This window comes from Erigeron canadensis, chromosome 5, assembly GCF_010389155.1.
Source record: "Erigeron canadensis isolate Cc75 chromosome 5, C_canadensis_v1, whole genome shotgun sequence".
Classification (NCBI taxonomy): domain Eukaryota; kingdom Viridiplantae; phylum Streptophyta; class Magnoliopsida; order Asterales; family Asteraceae; genus Erigeron; species Erigeron canadensis.
Window position 1 is genome coordinate 10,437,877 of NC_057765.1, and position 18,463 is coordinate 10,456,339.

At 35.2% G+C, this 18,463-nt stretch overlaps 1 protein-coding gene across 3 annotated transcripts; it reads right to left on the minus strand.

Annotated features, from left to right (window-relative positions):
• Window positions 1–310: 310 nt before the first annotated feature.
• LOC122599755 lies at window positions 311–18,123 on the minus strand. 3 transcript variants are annotated; one of them, XR_006323944.1, is made up of 5 exons: window positions 17,835–18,123; window positions 16,700–17,049; window positions 14,284–16,265; window positions 14,035–14,147; window positions 13,758–13,915 (listed from the first exon to the last, which is right to left on the minus strand). XR_006323944.1 is itself a non-coding variant. In XM_043772316.1 (4 exons), the coding sequence occupies exons 2-3, from the start codon at window positions 17,044–17,046 to the stop codon at window positions 14,297–14,299; spliced, it is 2,316 nt and encodes a 771-aa protein (XP_043628251.1). In that variant the 5' UTR covers window positions 17,047–17,049; window positions 17,835–18,123; the 3' UTR covers window positions 311–887; window positions 14,284–14,296. The 3 variants fall into 3 exon arrangements, 2 of the variants coding, with proteins under 2 accessions (XP_043628251.1, XP_043628252.1); XM_043772316.1 differs by lacking the exons at window positions 13,758–13,915; window positions 14,035–14,147 and adding an exon at window positions 311–887; XM_043772317.1 differs by lacking the exon at window positions 13,758–13,915 and having other exon boundaries at window positions 13,920–14,147.
• Between the last annotated feature and the right edge of the window lie 340 nt (window positions 18,124–18,463).

Below are 18,463 nucleotides of genomic sequence, written 5' to 3' on the forward strand. Positions count from 1 at the left end.
TTGGGCAGTATGCGGAGCTCAAACCACGATCTACACATAAGCTATGATGCTACTAGAAGATGATCGTCCAAGTCTTTAGAGTTTAGATGAACTATTGGGATTGGATTGATTGCTCCATATGTGCCTTTAAGACATATTAAACAACCCCATTATGATATTATAAAAAGTGATCATCAGAATTATCTCTTTTGTTTTGTTGCCACTGTTCATTATCATTCGAGTTTATTCCTAGACGGCCTATTAAAGTCCTCCAAGAACGTCTTTAAGCATATTTGTGACGATCTTACCTGTTCAATATTTACACATACTCTAATAAAGTAATAATGCTTTCTTAGTTAGATTCACATTAAAGTACATCATAAACAACCATTTAAAGACCAAAATAACTCATGCCCATGCTCGATCCCTTTTATGGAGGTGATCCATATACCCTTCATTTTAGCTATACACCCTTAAAACAGATGTTTTCATCATTTTACCCTTGGGTATTCTAACAAGTAACAACCATCTTTTTGGTTAAGGTAGTCAAAAACATTCACTTAAGTGGTGTATGGCTAAACGTAAAGGTGTAGAGATCTCCTGCCTTTAATCAAAACAAAGCAGTCAACCCAAGAAATCATCCTGTAAATACTCCAGATTTCATGGGCACGGTTAGATCAACCTAAGAAAAGTATAAAAAGTGACATCGTTCCTACTTATTTATATTTGCAGATGCTCATCAGGTCTGCAAGCAAACTGTACAATAATCCTCGCGAAATATCCTCTATTCTCCTAAAACTCATTCTTACTTCTCAATAGCAGAATGGATTTTGAGAAAAGCAAATAAGCAGAAACATTTCTAAGATGAGTTACAAACGGACAGCAGTCCAGTATATCCCTTGTGAGTCCTGTCATTCAAACAACCAAACCCATATTAGTATGACTGCATAACAGAAACTCAGAATACAGACATTCACATGTATAAAAATCCTATTTACCAACACGACAACAGCAAGGATAATAAAATAACTTTACTACTCAGTAGCAGCAAAACCATTCCAGAAAGAGAACATTCAAACATTAGTGCCAGAGGTGGCATTTTCATCCATTACGAATAATTGATTTAACTATGGTTTTCCATAACAGGTCAAATCAAAAACCTTTGCCAGAAGAGAAACAGGTCAAGTGGGTCAAACACGTACAAATTCATTCATAGTTCATTTCTTATCCTTACAACCTCTTTAGGTAGTTCAGCTACGTACAATTAATATTATTTACGAATTTTGACTTCTGATTTTTAATCAAGAAGCTCAATCCTCTCTTATTAGCTTGGCATTTATCAGGTGTAACTGTGTTTGTGGATATGCGAGATGGTCTTTGAAAACCAGAACCACACTTTCAAATTACCCATTTTAGGGTTGAGAAATAAGATAGACACAAAACAGGAAAAAGAAAGATTATTTTTGTATCAAGCTCTTTTTCCTAGTGTATGTCATGTATACTTAATCCTTCCATTTTGACTTAAAATTTATATATATGGTAGTACAAAATCTTTGCAATCACAATTAATCTAATGCATTACCAATCAATATGATAAGATAAAGTGGCTAAAAGAAAATTCCAGTCTTGCAGGTCAACCCAGCTCTAAGCAATTTAAACCTACCCTAGGTTAACCCATTGCCACCTATTATTAGCAAAAGATGTTGACAAGAAAATAACTATAATTAACCTTGCCACCAAAGAGCCTCCACAGTTACACACCTACACCTATATGTCCTGACCAAGCATGAAAAAAGAAAGATCTGTACAAACTTCATTTCTATCTTATTTCTTTTGGTCTTTATAAACAGTGAGATTACACACACCTTAACTACACCTTTAAATGTGCCTTTGTCTTAAGTGGGATTTCAACCCACAACCACTTGGTTTGGCTACCCCTTGGATACCGCTAGGCCAAAGATCCAACTCTTTGTTCTTACCCGTTATATAAACTCGGGATCTATGTTAATAAATGGTATGTTATGACCCATAATAGAAGATTATTTAACTTGATTCATTTTTGGAACTTTAAACATGCACCAGAGTTGTCTTATTTTATTGCTGTTACCTCAATGTTTGATTTGTTCTTATTCAGTTTTGTATTTAGATGTACCGTTAGCAATGATTACCATGTTACTAGTATTCAGATATAATTAGGGAAGCAGATGTGAATACTGAATAGTAATTCAAGCATGGGTTCACTCTATCAAAGTAGAGTCTTAAAAACAAATTTTGCTGATAGTCACCTTACAGCAAATCACAATTACAACAACGACACACCTTGGTATCAAGGCCATCATTACAGGTAAAGCAAGAAACGGTCTAGACTCTAGAGTAACTTTGAGGTTTTCTAGAAGATGTACCAGGAGGATAGTCAGAAAGAATGCGCTAAACGTCTGGACGTATTGAACTTCTACAGCGTGGAATGGCTGCCCTACAGTCCTACTACAGAGGGCCCACTACAGGATTCTAAAATGTAAAATGTGGAGATAGCTGTATCACACCCTACCAACTGTCTGTGAGGACATTTGCAACTTCCCAGGTAAGACAGATTAAGTTTCCAGTCAACGTCAAGAAAAACGACATCTTAGTCTCAGTGGATAGTAGTGCGCACTTCTTTTAGCACTTCCACTGGAAGGCAGGGGATTTACTTCCTACCACCCTGGCTAAGATGAAGAAGTCTCGTTTCTCAGATAAGATAGGGTTATGCCTCGGGGTTGAAAAGAACTTTTTTTAAAAAAAAAAAAAAAAGAACTTAAGTGTCAATCATCCTAGATTTGGCCAATTGTACACAGAAAGAAATCAAAAAACTAGCAAAGTATGAAAGACACGTAAGTTGAGAACAAATGTAAGTTTGAATAACTTGCAACACGAGCAGGATGCATTAGGCCCATAAGCACAACATGAAATCATCTTTATTAATTGGTTATATGACAAATCACAACAAAACTAGATATTTACAACTTGAGCCCTGCTATGTATTTAGCCGGGTTATGAAATAAATGTGGCAGTTGGGAGAATATTACAACTTTGGTATTTAAAACCGTCAACTTTGTTCCACACAACCAAAACTTTCAAAAAAGTCCATCCCATTTCGAGATGGAGTGTCTGGCAAAAGGACTCTGCTTCAACTATGATGAGATTCATATAAGAGGAATTCAATGTGAGATGGACTTTTTTGAATATGTATATTTAAATCAACCATGGCTGAATATGTATACATTTCAAAAAAGTCCATCCCATCTCAATCGGATTACTATCCCATGTGGGTCGACATTACATCAACCATGGCTGAATATGTATACCGATCATATATACATATTCATATAAGAGGAATTCAAATTTCAAAGAGCAATATGCAACCATGGCTGCGTAACAAAATTCTCTTGACAGTTGCTTGAAGAGAAGCACCATTAGTAATATTGGAGATGATGTAATGACCCACATGGGATGATTAATATGTGTGAATGTGTGATCAAATTATAGAATTTTGTGTAGCAGCCATAGTCATGTTATTTTTCTAATTTTCATGGCTTTTTCCTTTATTCTCATTGGGATAAAAAGGGTGCAGCCCAAGTCAAGACTTCAGATGATATGATTTCAGAGGAAGAACAGCTATCAGTAATCAACCAAAAGATATCTAGTGATCTTTACATCAATTTTGAAGAAGAAATTAATTGATCTATCAACTTTACCAACTATACAAGTATTTATAATTAATTGATTCTGCTACAAAGATGGGTATTACATATATAATAATGTTAATAATTTCCTAATTTCACAGATAAACGCTTTCCAGAGTACGAAACATAAAGTTCTATTTTGAAATCAAGAATATCACAAGGAATATTAGAAGGCCAACAAGTATATCAACTGATAAAATTTATAAATTAGCAGAATAACAGCTATAAATGATCCAAACAGTTAAGTACTTAACAAGTCTTGTAATTTTATAAAGGATCTTGAGTGGTAATTTATATATTATCCAACTATTATACTTGCACAGATATCTAAAATACACATAAAATCCTTTCTACTATTCAAGGAATTCATTAAAACTGCCCCCCTTCAGAAAACTTCATGTTCCTATACAGAGTTGTTCAAAGATCACACCTTTTGGAGATGATATAGTATCTTAAATGAGGGGAAATCCATATATGCACTTGACAAGAAAGATTTTCCAGAAAAATAAATATTTGAACTTTCTAAAAACTATACTACATATAAGATAAGTAGATAACAATATAACATGACAAATACTCCCTATATTGTGCATAAGTTGTCAGGCTGCAAGCATATATACAATAGTAAGTATTGGTAATTATAAATGTGTTAAATTTACAAATTAATTGTCTAACTTAGTCTATTGCATTTTCAAGATATACAAGGACTTGTGTTGCAACTATGGAAAGCAGGAAGGACTGAATATGGACTTTATCATGAAGAATCAAGTTTAGTGACTTAAAGAGAAGGAAGCAAAGTAGGAGGATCATTATTGTAATTTTTACTAGTTGATGTGTATAAAAGGAATGAGAGGTGCACTGTAGCAGTCACCTCTCAAGCAGCCATTTAACCGTTGGGCAAAAACCCTATTTTTCTCTCAGTATTCTTGATGAAAATTTGTATTGAAACCTTTAAAGTATTTTAATCATATGGCTAGATTTGTGTATCTGCTACTTGTGAGTGTCATCTTTAGTGTCATCTTTCACTGTTATTTCATATTTTCCTTCATGGTATCAGAGCATAGGCTCTAAATCTTCTTATATTTTATTTATTTTTTGTATTTCGTATTTAAAAAAAATATATATATTTTTCTCTTATTGTTCTTTCTGTGTTCTTGATTACATATATAAAAACAAAAATCTTATCATACATATAACATATATATATAGATATTTATATTATTATCTCTTTCTTCTTGCTGCTCGTGCGTAGGGTTCATATCTCTTTAGATCTTGAATCTTGCCATTTGTAGCGGTTATCTCCTTTGTCGAAAATCAGATCCAATCTTTTTAGATTAGGGTTTGTTATTTGACTTGTCTCTCTCTCCTCTTTCACTTATCAATCCTATTCTTGGGTTGGTTCTTGATTTTTGGGAGTATATTGTTGCCTTGATTGTGTTTGTTTATCAAACATCAATCATTGATTCATCTTGTTTTTGTTTTGTGGAATTATTGTTGGCGACCCCACTGTAAGCTTCTTATCCTACCCTTCTAGTAGCAAATTGTTTTTCACTTGGAGTGCTCCAAGTAAAAAAGTTTGGCCTATCAGTTGGGATCTCTCTTGTCTGCTTAATTTTTTGTGTTGTTGTCGTCTCTGCTTCTTGTTTACTTGCTTATCTGTGGTATTTGCTTTTGAACATGAATATTTCTATCTATTGTGAGCTTATTATTGATTCTGGTCATAATGTGGTTAAGTTTTATATAAGTATAAGTATTGATTAATATATCTGTCTGTCTAACTTTTTCTTGATAGAAGAGAGGATACTTGAACATACCTGTCAAGACACCTTAGTGTTTTTGAATCTGGCCTCTGTTCCTGCATCCTTTAGGTTTTCTTGTTTTTGTTCTCTGTGATTCTTGAATCTGTTTTACTAATTGATTCCTTGTTTTTTGCTAAGTTTTATTATTTGTTCTACTATGGCTAACTATGTGGATGATAACGTAAGAACTGATGTTGGTGATTTTGAAAATGGCATAAATGTGTTTGGCACTCTTATTAGCAACCTGGATTTTGGTGATCCTCTATACTTGCATGCTAGTGACACTTTCGGTGCTCCTTTAATCCGTTTGAAACTAAAGGGCACTGAAAACTATAAAATATGGGCCTATGCTACGGAACTTGCCTTGGAAACTAAGAATAAGTTGTGTCTAATTAATGGTTCCTTTGAAAGACCTATTGACAATGATGTTCTTGCTAAACAATGGGATAGATGTAACTCTGTTGTGCTTTCTTGGATTCTTGGTTCTCTGTCTGAAGATGTCTATTTGGGTCAAATTTTTTCTAAAGAAGTTGTTGTCTGGGAGGAACTTAAGGAGACTTATGATAAAGTGGATGGGTCAATAACCTTTAATTTACATCATAAAATCAATTCTTTAACTCAAAATGGTAGCTCTTTGTCTGATTATTATCATAGACTAAATGCTTTGTGGAGACAATTTGACTCTCTTGTGAAACTTCCTACCTGCACATGCAATGCAGCTAAGGGGTTTTAGGAGCACCACCAGTTGATAAGCTCATGCAGTTCCTTATGGGACTAGATAAGGTGTACTTACCCATAAGAAGTAATATTCTGACCAGGGATCCCCTTCCCAATGTTAAAACTGCATTTGCCATAATTTCTATGGAGGAATCACACAGGGCCACACTTGCTGAGGTTCCTCCAAAACATCAAAATTCAGCCTTTGTTGCAAAAACTTTTGAGAATAGAAGGAAATTTTCTGAATCAAGAACTTTTGAACCAAGGTTTTCTGAAAACAGAAATGTTGAAATGAGAAGGGGACCTAATCCTAATCTTAAATGCTCTAAGTGCCACAGATTGGGGCATACTGTTGAAAGTTGCTATGAAATTGTTGGACCACCACATCGGTATAATAACTCTTATAAACCCAATGGTGGGTTTGTTAAGAGGAATTCTCATCAATCTTTTGGAAATCAGTCTTTTGGAAGAAATGTTTCTAGTAATCATGTTGTCTCCTCTGAACCACAAGGGTCTGTCTCTCCTTACTCTAATTCCAGCTCTGGTGCTGGACCTTCTGCTTCTAATATTCAACTTACTAGTGAACAAATCAATCAGATTGTGAGAATGTTGAGTAAAAGTTCTGTTACAAAACCTATTCAAGCCAATATGGTAGGTACCTTTTTTAACTCAAATTTTGAAAAATTCTTTAGATCAAATCATTCTAAACAGATATCCAAAATCATCAGAGGTTGGATAACTGATTCTGGTGCTACCCAACATATGACTAATTCTGATAAATGTATGTTTGATATTGATGTGTCTAGCTTGGGGTTAACTGTTGGTCACCTTAATGGAACACAAGCTAAGGTTGTTAAAATTGGGAATTTAAGATTAACAAACAATATAATTTTGTACAGTGTGCTTGTTGTTCCAGAATACTGTGTTAGCTTATTATTTGTTCACAATTTAGCTAGGGACAATAAGTTTTTTATTGGTTTTGATGAAGATTACTGTTACATTCAGGACTTGAGAACAAGAGAAACTGTGGGGATTGGTAAGGAATGTGATGGTTTGTACTTGTTTGATGAGTTTGAAAATGGTAAGAATATTGTGTCATGCTTTAATACCAGTCTTACTTGCAACATTTCTAAGCAAACTTGGCACTGCAGACTAGGTCATCCAGCTGATCAAGTGCTTATGGTTTTAAAAGATAGATTGAAACTTGATAATATACCTCACATTTTTGCTTGTGATGTCTGCCATAAGGCTAAACAGACCAGGGAACCTTTCCCTCTAAGTGAACACAAGTCCACCAGTCTTGGTAACCTTGTTCATCTTGACCTTTGGGGTCCTTTTAGAATTCAAAGTAGAGAAGGTTATAGATACTTTCTTACCATTGTAGATGACTATTCCATAGCTGTGTGGGTGTATCTTTTAAAAAGAAAAAATGAGAAGTTTGATAATCTTGTGAATTTCTACAATCTTCTTCAAAATTAATTTAACAAAACTGTTAAAATATTCAGATCTGATAAAGGTAGTGAGTTTATAAACCAAAAAATGGACAATTTTGTTAAACAAAAAGGAATTATTCATCAAACCTCTTGTGTATACACTCCATAGCAAAATGGGATAGTTGAAAGGAAACATAGACACTTGCTTAATGTTGCAAGAGCTCTTATGTTTCAAGGGGGGTTGCCTCTTAATATGTGGAATGAATGTGTGCTAACTGCTACCTACTTGATTAACAGGTTACCTTCTTCTGTTCTGTCTGGAAAATCTCCCTGTGAACTTATTTTTAAGTGTCAACCCAATCTCTCCTACTTAAGGGTATTTGGATGCTTATGTTTTGCCACTGTTTTAAACAATTTTGATAAGTTTAGTAATAGATTTGAGAAGTGTGTTCTTGTTGGATATGCTCATGCTAAAAAGGGCTATAAATTATATAGTCTTGATAATAAAACCATCCTTTATTCAAGGGATGTTATCTTTTATGAAAGCATCTTTCCTTTAAAAATGAAACAGCAAACTTATGAAGATGAGATTACTCATTTAAATTTTTTTGCTAATACTCTCTTTGATAATCATCCAAATCCCTCAAATCCCAATGATGAAAGGAGAGAACCTAGTATAAGTGATGGCAATGGACCTTCTAACCATGGGAGCCCAGACTTGGGTTCTGGTTTCAAGTGTCCACCTAATCACTCTGGCAGTCCCATTAGGATTACCAGTGAGCAGGATGCAACACTTCATGAGGACAACCACATTTTTGAGGGTAATGTTGACCATGTTGAGACTGTTCAGTTGAACAATGATCCTGTTAATCAAACTGGTAATTCTGTTAACCCTAGGAGGTCTAATAGAACTACTAGACTGCCAAAGAATCTCAATGACTTTGTTTTGGGGACTAAAACTAGACACAGCATTGCCAACTTTGTTAATTATTCTAAGCTTAATGTTGAGAACAAGTGTTTTGTGTCAAATCTGAATAAGCATAACCTACCTCTTTTACTGAAGCAAGCAAAGATCCACTATGGATTGATGCTATGAATGCTGAGAAGGAAGCCCTTCACAAAAATGGGACTTAGATCCTTACTGATCTTCCTCATAATAGGAAGCCCATTGGTTGTAAGTGGGTTTATAAGATGAAGTACAAGTTTAATGGTGATATAGATAGATATAAAGCTAGGCTTGTGGCTAAAGGCTGTAGCCAAGAAGAAGGTGTTGATTTTGAGGAAACCTTTGCACCTGTGGTGAAAATGGTTACTATTAGATGTTTAATTACCATTGCCACTACAAAAAATTGGCCAATTTTTCAACTTGATATTAACAATGCCTTCCTTTATGGGGAGATTGTTGAGGATGTGTACATGTTACCACCTCCTGGATACTTCTCTACCACTGACACCAGAGTGTGTAAGCTGGTCAAATCTCTGTATGGGCTTAAGCAAGCCCCAAGAAAGTGGAATGAAAAATTAACCTTTGCCTTACTTGACTATGGTTTTTTACAAAGCAAGAGTGATTACTCTTTGTACACCAAAGATTCTAATGGTGTGTTCATTGCTCTACTTGTGTATGTGGATGACATTGTTGTAACTCGTGATTGTATTCAAGAAATTAATAGATGTAAAGATTTTCTTAGTTCTAAATTCTCTATTAAGTACCTTGAAAAACTGAGATACTTTGTTGGTTTAGAAGTCCTTGACACTAATGATGGTGTTTGTATGACTCAAAGAAAGTATTGCATAGATATTATTTCTGAGTATGGTCTTTTGGGATGTAAACCATCTCAAACTCCTATTGATTACAATCTGGGACCCTGTATTGATGATACTCCTCTTGAAAATGTCACTGAATATCAGAAATTGGTAGGAAAATTGATTTATCTCACACTTACAAGGCCTGATATTGCTTTTGTTGTACATGTTTTGAGTCAGTTTATGCATAATCCTTTCTTGTCTCATTTTAAGCTTGCTTTAAGAGTGCTAAGATACTTCAAAGGTTCTCCAGGTAAGGGTATTCATCTAAAAGGTAATTCTGATCTCTCTTTAAAGGCTTATGTAGATTCTGGGGCCAAGAAGGTGACTGCCAGGAAAAGTATCACTGGATACACTCTCTTCCTTGGTGGTTCACCTATATGTTGGAAAAGTAAAAAATAGTTCACTGTGTCTAGATCATCTGCAGAAGCAGAATTTAGGGCACTTGCTGCAATGACTTGTGAAATTTTGTGGGTACTTAAAATTCTGAATGAGTTTGGAATAAGACAATTTGATCCTGTTCCTATTTTCTGTGATAGTAAAGCAGCAATACAAATTAGTGCTAATCCTATGTTCCATTAGAAAACTAAGCATTTTGAAATTGATTTGTACTTTGTGAGAGAGAAGATCAACTTAGGAATTGTTGAAACTGTTAAAATAAGTTCCGAACACAATCTTGCAGACTTATTCACAAAAGGACATACATCTGGTCAACACAATAAACTGATACAAGGTTTAGGGTTGATTGATCTCTTCCACAATTAATTTGTGGGGGAGTGTTAAATTTACAAATTAATTGTCTAACTTAGTCTATTGCATTTTCAAGATATACAAGGACTTGTGTTACAACTATGGAAAGCAGGAAGGACTGAAGATGGACTTTATCATGAAGAATCAAGTTTAGTGACTTAAAGAGAATGAAGCAAAGTAGGAGGATCATTATTGGACAAAAACCCTATTTTTCTCTCAGTATTCTTGATGAAAATTTGTATTGAAACCTTTAAAGTATTTTAATCATATGGCTAGATTTGTGTATCTGCTACTTGTGAGTGTCATCTACTTGTGAGTGTCATCTTTCACTGTTATTTCATATTTTCCTTCAAAATGGAAACAAAAGACCTTTCGCCTAGCAGAAATGATTTGACCTTATAACCAATAGTTTTTGGGCTCTAGTCCCACCTCTAAAATATGTGTGTATATGGTGATGGTGTGGGAATATTTGCTTTTAAAAAAAGATTTCCGAATAGTAGGTAATAACTAAAATTTTCTTAAATATTACTTTGAGATTTAAACATAAAGTAGGGCATATCAAAGAATATTGAGGGAGTACACTGAACAGTTAAGTATGTGTATTTGTATGTACAGATACCCAACAGAAGTAACAAGGGCAAGGTTGTAAATAACGGTCGGCGGTTCCTTCGCAGCGGACGACCTTTAAGGTTAAATTACATTTCGCGGCGTTATAACGGAGACTATAAAATATACAGGAATTTATATAAAAAATATATATATTAGCAATATCCTAACAAAATTAGTCAAAAAGGATCGTTAAATCCGTTATTTGACCGTTAAATCCGTTATTTGACCGTTAAATCCCGTTATAACAACCATTAAATCCCGTTATAACGGCCGTTAAATCCGTTATTTGACCTTTATTGACTCAGACCTTTAAATTTACCCTCCAACTCCTTTAACGTAACGGTGGACCTCCGTTACCGTTATAACGGCCGTTATAACGGCCGTTAAGGCCGTTATTTACAACACTGAACAAGGGTGACCGGGCATGATTTTAGTTTAAAACTGCTTAAGCAGATTGCTGCAAAGTTTTACCCTAAATGCCCAAACAGATTAGACACAAGTGTTAAAGATATCAAACCATGCAGTTCAGTTCAGAAAAGCTCCATTGTTGCAGACAGCCGCTTTACTCAAGTTATATAACTATGGAAACTCGTTGATTTACTTTCCATGTTTCCATAAACAAGACATTCAAAAAAGCTATCAGATCTAACCGGAAAGCAATATATGCATATTACATTTGATTAATAACTAAAAGCATGACTGTTTTCACAGCTTACAGATTTCGTGTATATTATATTAGATTGATGTGTAGATAGAGTATGATGGATTCATATATAAATTCAACGCTTTCTTTATGTTTTTTAAGTGAACTTTTTTCTCAGTTCTTGATCAAAACAATCTCAAAAAGTAAAACTGATGAGGTGTTCCCTATTCAGGTTACCCAAGGAAGGCAAGAAAACGCTTTAAGACTCAAATATACGTGACCTAACCACGGTATCCCATTTCCAAACCTTTCCCTAGCCACCTCCAAGAATGTATCTAGCAGTATTCAAACCTGAGACCTCTTACAGAGTAAAGGCTCAAAAGAATCAGTATCAACTGCAAATCTTACACGAAATGATATGAATCAACTGATCAAGTGGATGAAGTCAGCGGCTCAGAAGAGTTAGTGGGGTCTATTTGTCAAGTTTCATAATTAGTTTATTAATATTAAATACTACTTGGTTAACAAGTTAGGTCACGTAATGTTTATGTTTGAATACGGCCGATGTGTTGCTGGACTAAAACCATTCTGAGGCCCAAACTCAGTGTATCTAATACAACAGCCGACTTTTGCCAGCAATTGTCCTTTTTTGCTGGGTAAATCTGATCTGGACTATATCAATTGGTATCAAAGCCATTGACTCTCGGCAATGTGGGTGGGTTATCATCACAATCGTGAATAGTTTCTGGAATTAGGGCTAAAAGAAAAAGAAAAAATTGAAATAAAGAAAGCTGCAGCCCAATTTTGAATTACGTAGCAACATCAAATTGGAAGGCAACGATTCACGATCACCAATTGGAAGACAACAATTTCAATATTCAGAAAATTGCTTCGTAGCAGCAAACAACATGGAATTCGCATTGAAGATTATGGCAATTAGCCAAGAAGGTACTGTTAAGGAATATTGCGATTTGTTTCAAACCTTATTTGATCAGGTTAAAAATCTGGAAGGAATTTCTGAAATATACGCTTTAACTATTCATCTATGGTTTAGAACCTGAAATTCGAGAAACATTTGCTGAATGGCATAAATATAGCTGCTCAGAGGTGAAAGATGTGATTTCATTGGCTTTAAGAATTGATTCTAAAGGCTTGCAAGATTCTCTCTCCATTTGATCCTACTTTTTTTATAACAAAGATTTGGAGTTTGATATGAAACAAAAATAAAACAAAGCCGCTTTTCGTACTGATGTTGAAGACGTGGACATCAATGAGGTACAAAATCAGATAGTCAAGAATTCAGTAAGAAACTCGAGGAAGAAGCCACAGTAGTTGTTAAACCGGTGGTGGTGAGAGATATATATGTGAAGACTATGGTAATCCAAAAGATGTTCGTGGTAGTCACGTTATACTGCAACACAAATATGATTCTGTAGTTAGGTCTCCTAATCAATTGCTTTGCAGCTGGTCACATGGGACAAAAACAACAGAAGCTGAGATCTTTGATCAGAAACATCAAACATGTTGCAACAACAGTGGTTTTTGTGCATCAAAAACAAGGGACACTGAAGAGGAGCTTTTGCTGCAAAGGTGACGGGAGAGAAGTTTATTACCCATGGGATCCTAGAATTACTCGAAGCAACTTTTCAAAGCAACACCTTGAGGACAAGGTGTTATTGGGAGCGGGAGTATTGATATGAATCAACTGATCAGGTGGATGAAGTCAGCGGCTCAGAAGAGTTAAAGGGGTCTATTTGTCAAGTTTCATAATTAGTTTATAAATATTAAAACTACTTGGTTAACAAGTTAGGTTACATAATGTTTAAATAAGGCCGATGTGCCATCAGTTTGGTGTGTGGAGTTCATGTGAACTAGGAGTTGCTGGACTAAAACCAGTTGTGGAGGTTGCTGAGGCTCAAACTCAGTGTATCTAATATAACAGCCGACTTTTTGTGGCTATTGTTCTTTTTTGCTGTAAATCTGCTCTGGACTATATCAATGAACCGTCTTAACTAAAGAAACCAGGATTGAGAACATCATTGGTTTTACTCTCATCAACTGCCATAACGACATGGGAAGGGGTGTAAACGAGTTGAGTCAAACAGAGTGTCAAAAAATATAGGCTCGACTCGTGTAACGGGTCATAGTCTTCTATTCGGCTCGTTAGTTATGAAACTTATGATCGAGTTCAAGCTTGAGTATTCTAGTACACAAAATTAACATTAACATATATCATACGGCAACACGAGAATGAAATGGTACAACGAAAAAATGTTGATTCTACATTTCTACTATTCACCTTAATAATGGAAAAAAAGAATTGATCAAGTTTAATTCAGTCCTGTGAATTATTTTTCAAACAGCAGTCATGTGTAGTCAATAACTCAATATCGGTGAAATAGCTTGTTATCAGGATTTCTCAGAAGATCGGCTCCTAATGTTTTCGATAGACCAACTCACCTAATTTTGCAAAGATAAATAATTAAGAAATTACCTTTTCAAATAAGTTTCATACCATCTGCAACAATACTAATTATATACGCGTAAGATAAAATTAGTTACTAAACCCAACTTCTAACCTTATTTGAAAAGCATGTATTTCTATTTCACATATTGTCCCCCAACTTTCTGCCTTTTTCACATAATCCCATTCATAACAGAGGATCCACATCCCAGAAATCTTTACCACAATCTGTTACATTTAATATCACAGGATCTCTTACAAAGTGCATTCCCTAAGACCCCCTTTAAATATTTAACATTCAAGTGACCACGTATTAATAAGTACAAGTAATACTATCTAATGAAGGGTTTATGGATGTACTTACTCAATTTTAATGTTCATGGAATCTCCTTGCACGTGGACTTATTGTGCCCAGTACACTTGCATGCGCTACATTGAAGTTGACGTTTATTTCCTTCCACCATTCCAGGCTTCTTACTAGGTGGCCGCCCTGGAGGCCGCCTTGTCGGAGGCGGTGTTACAGTCACACTTGCCCGAGCAAGTTCCTTTGGCAATGGCTTATCATCACTAGGAATAGGCTGTACCGACTCTGAGTAAGTTAATCTGTAGCTCTCAGTAGTGAAAAATCTAGCACAGAAATCATATGGGTCCCGCCCAAGGCAACCAATAACGGCAATTGCATGACAGCAAGGCAAACCTGTAAGTTGCCATGCTTTACAACTACAATCATAACTATTAATATCCACAACTTCAATAGAATCTCCGCGGACCTCAAACTTGTTGTCACCTGGATCGGAGTTGAAAACCTGAAGTGCACAAACTTTGATGCTTTCCTTTTCTAATCTTTCTTCTCTAAGCGGGGTTAATCTTGTTAACCAGTTGTTAGATACTGCCCTTCTAGTGTAAATTAACTCCATTATTTTGCCTCTTATGGTATCCACCATTTGGGTTATTGGCAATTCATGGGCTTCTGATGCCCAACTATAAAACAACTCACCAAAATTCGATGTCATGTGATTATATCTTGCACCTGGAAAAAACGCATTTGCCCAATGTATAGGTTCACTTTCTACAACCCAATTGTAAGCTTCAAGTGATATACTTTTAATGCTATCAATACATCTTTGGAAACCTCCGGATGTAGGAGCATAAGCTGCAGCAAAAAAATCATCAACAATGAGACGTTTTACTTCATGGGAAAACTGTCCTTTAAATTCCCTAATAAGTTGTTCTGAAAGACACCGTAAGCAATACGCATGATATACACTTTCATCTTGAAAGACTTCAGAAACGGACTCCCTTAATCCATTTTCAGTGTCAGCAATAATAGTCAAATCATGACATGTGGTCAACGCAGCCTTAAGTTGATGTAAAAACCAAAGCCAGTTATCATCAGAAATGGTATCAACAACAGCAAAAGCAACAGGAAAAACGTCATCATCTCCATCCGGAGCTGTTGCAGCCAATAATGTTCCTTGGTACTTTGACTTTAAAGGTATGCTACCAAGAAATAACAATGGTCTGCAACCTTGTTGAAACCCGCAAATTGAAGCATGAAATGATACAAACAAGCGATGGAAAGTCGAGTCATCTTTAGTTGTAAAGGTAGCAAGACTTCCAGGATTTGACGCCATTATTCGTTCACAAAAAAGCGGCAATTGACCGTATGCTTCTTTATATGAACCCTGGAGTTGTTCTTTTGCAATTTCTTTTCCACGCCATGCTTGAAAATAATTTAACTGAACTCCGTATTGTTCTTTGATGTCAGTAACAATATCTTTCGGTTTGTAATTCGGAGATACTTTTAGCTTCTCTTTTATAACACCAGCCACCCAAGTTCTAGTTGCTTGATGTCCTGTGGTAAGAGTTGATCCTTCACACGTGTGGGTTGGATTCATCTTTTTAATACATATTAACTGGGTGGTGGATAGTCTTGATGCATGAATTCTCCAAGGACAGCCATCTACTTTGCATTTAACAGTTACACGATGACTATCGTTTTTCTTGTATTTAAAAGCAAACTGATTTGCGATGGAGTACTTCCGTAAGGCATCGCGAAAATCATTGACATTGTTAAATCTTTGCCCTACACCTGTGATGTTGTGCTGCCATTGTTGTGCTGCTTTCGTGTGTTTTTCATCAGAAGAATCCCGAAGAGGCATATACATAGAGAGCGCAATATCTGAAGGTATGTCAATGTGTTCATCAGCAATTGGAAGATCATTATGAACATCAAAAGTTGAATCAAGTAGAACACGCGGATTTATTTCATCCATGTCATTATCCAAGACACAAGGGGTGGTATCTGTAAGCATTCCAGCTTCTGACAAAGTTGTTCTGCTTGATCTGTAAGGTCAAATGTGTGTAAACTGTGAATGAATGAAAAATAAAAACTTCAAATCTAATAAACAATCTGTATTAACCCAAGGTGGCAATTTGTACGTGTTTGGCAATTTTTTATTATTGGCTATCAATCATAAAATATTGTAATACTAAAGTTTCAGTATTCAGATATAGCACGTTACTTACTATAATATCACTTTTGGACCCGCACTAAAGATGACATCCCCAATATATTGGTAGCAAAATATGTTTGGATCAAAAAGGTGAAAATTTTAAGTTCGATTGAAGTTACAGAATTTAACCATTAGAAATAAAATATAATGTTCCTTGCAAAAAAATAAACAGAAGTGACAAATTATCACCACGTAGTAAAGTTGAAATTTCCAGCTCTAATTAATAGTATATAAAACAGCAAAAGAATGAGTGATGATATCTACCGGCTGGCAGGCATATTTGAGACATCTGGAGCAACAGCTTCTTCCATCATGATATACACATCAATGCTGCTGGAATTTCCATGAAACTTTATCATACGTTGTAGGTCTTTATCATTGGAGATTGTGATTAGTGTCTTCCTGTTTCCTGGAAGAAAATATTTTATAGATATGCTACTAAGAGCGCAATTAAACATTTCTGCAACTTCCATCTTGAAATCATTGTACTTTGAATTCTCATCAATATCTATAGCATGAGCATCCCCACCATCATACGACAACGTACCATCACTAAGAGTCTTGAATGTGCCACCTAATTGGCATATCGCAATCACCTTCTTCCCAGCCATAGCCTATAGTTTAAGGCATAACATACATAAATCACATATTCCACTTTCAATCAAATACAGAAATTTGATTTACAGTTTTACGCAAGTACGCAGGTATTTCCAACATTAGTCCGCCTGTTTTCATCAATTGACGAATGCCTTTTTAATCTTCATATATTTATAACAAATAGTCATAAACTGGCAACCACTTAAAACGTCTTATTATAGAGTACTTCTTAAGGCTGGGGGATAGAGATGTGGAATTTACCTAAATTCAATATTGATCTGTACAACTTCAAACAACAGAAGAAGATGTAAACGCTAGTTTATACTGCCCACACGTCTGACTACATTACCCTATCTAATTATAATCTTTTCAACATCATATTACCATTTTCGAAAAGCAAATCCAATCAACCCGTAAATTCACGAAAATGTACCATAGCACAAACACACACAGATACAAAACCACATTCAGCATTACAGCTAAAAATAAGAAAACACGACAACCTAAAACAATTGTCAACTTTTACAATAAACTGATCATGTTTACCTCACTTTCTTACATCTATAGGGCACCAAAAAAAACACCTCACTCACATACAAACAAACAAACAAAAAACCTAGCATTCATATAAAACCCTAAAAAAAAGCCTAAATGTACAACGATAAATAAAATTAATAATTAACTAAATCAAATTAATTAAAAACAATTAAAATAGTACAATTAATAATTAACTAGAGCAAAACCTTTATTCTACTATTAAAAAAAAGAAACTAAATTAAAGGAATGGAAAGATGAAGAGTACCTTCGAGAGTGTGGAATTGAGGAAAATTAAAATATTAGATATGATTGTTTTTTAAGAATTTTTAGGTGTCTATTATGAGTTTTTTCCTTTTTTTTCTTTTTCTTTTCTTCATATCAAAGCGGGACGATTTTCACATTTACATGTATTTCTGACAATCTGACGTATGGACGACGACGAAGACGACGACAACAACACCCAATCCCGTATTGTGAGATGGGTCGTAGACAGTCTTACCCCTACCTAGAGGTAGAGAGACTCCTTCCAAAGGGAACTTAGGCCACAAAGAGATGGGAAGTAGCAAGGTGAGGTTTAGTAACCGTATATGTCGTCTGAAAATAGCATACGAAGATATACCTGTCAGCTCAGTACCCCCGGCACCATTAGAAGTAGGGGAAAAGTAGCAAATAAGCAACCTACATGGTTTACGTTCAACAAAAACACATACAATCGCCACCAAATTGAACGTTAACAATCATTAAAAAGTTTGCACATAAAAACCATGCCTTACATATAAAAAAAATAAAATAAATAAATCTAGTGCCCTAAAGGTCCAAGGAAAAATAACGGTGGTAAGCAACCTATGAAACAAACTAACTTAAGTCGTCTAGCTAAACTAATCCTATCTAACT

What these genes read in the sequence shown, in the direction of transcription:
- LOC122599755 (XM_043772316.1), bottom strand. Translation starts at nt 17,046, where the DNA reads ATGGCTGGGAAGAAGGTGATTGCGATATGCCAATTAGGTGGCACATTC. An exon ending in TCAAATATGCCTGCCAGCCG is followed by an intron (nt 16,266 to 16,699) that starts GTAGATATCATC and finishes TTGACCTTACAG; the next exon opens with ATCAAGCAGAACAACTTTGT.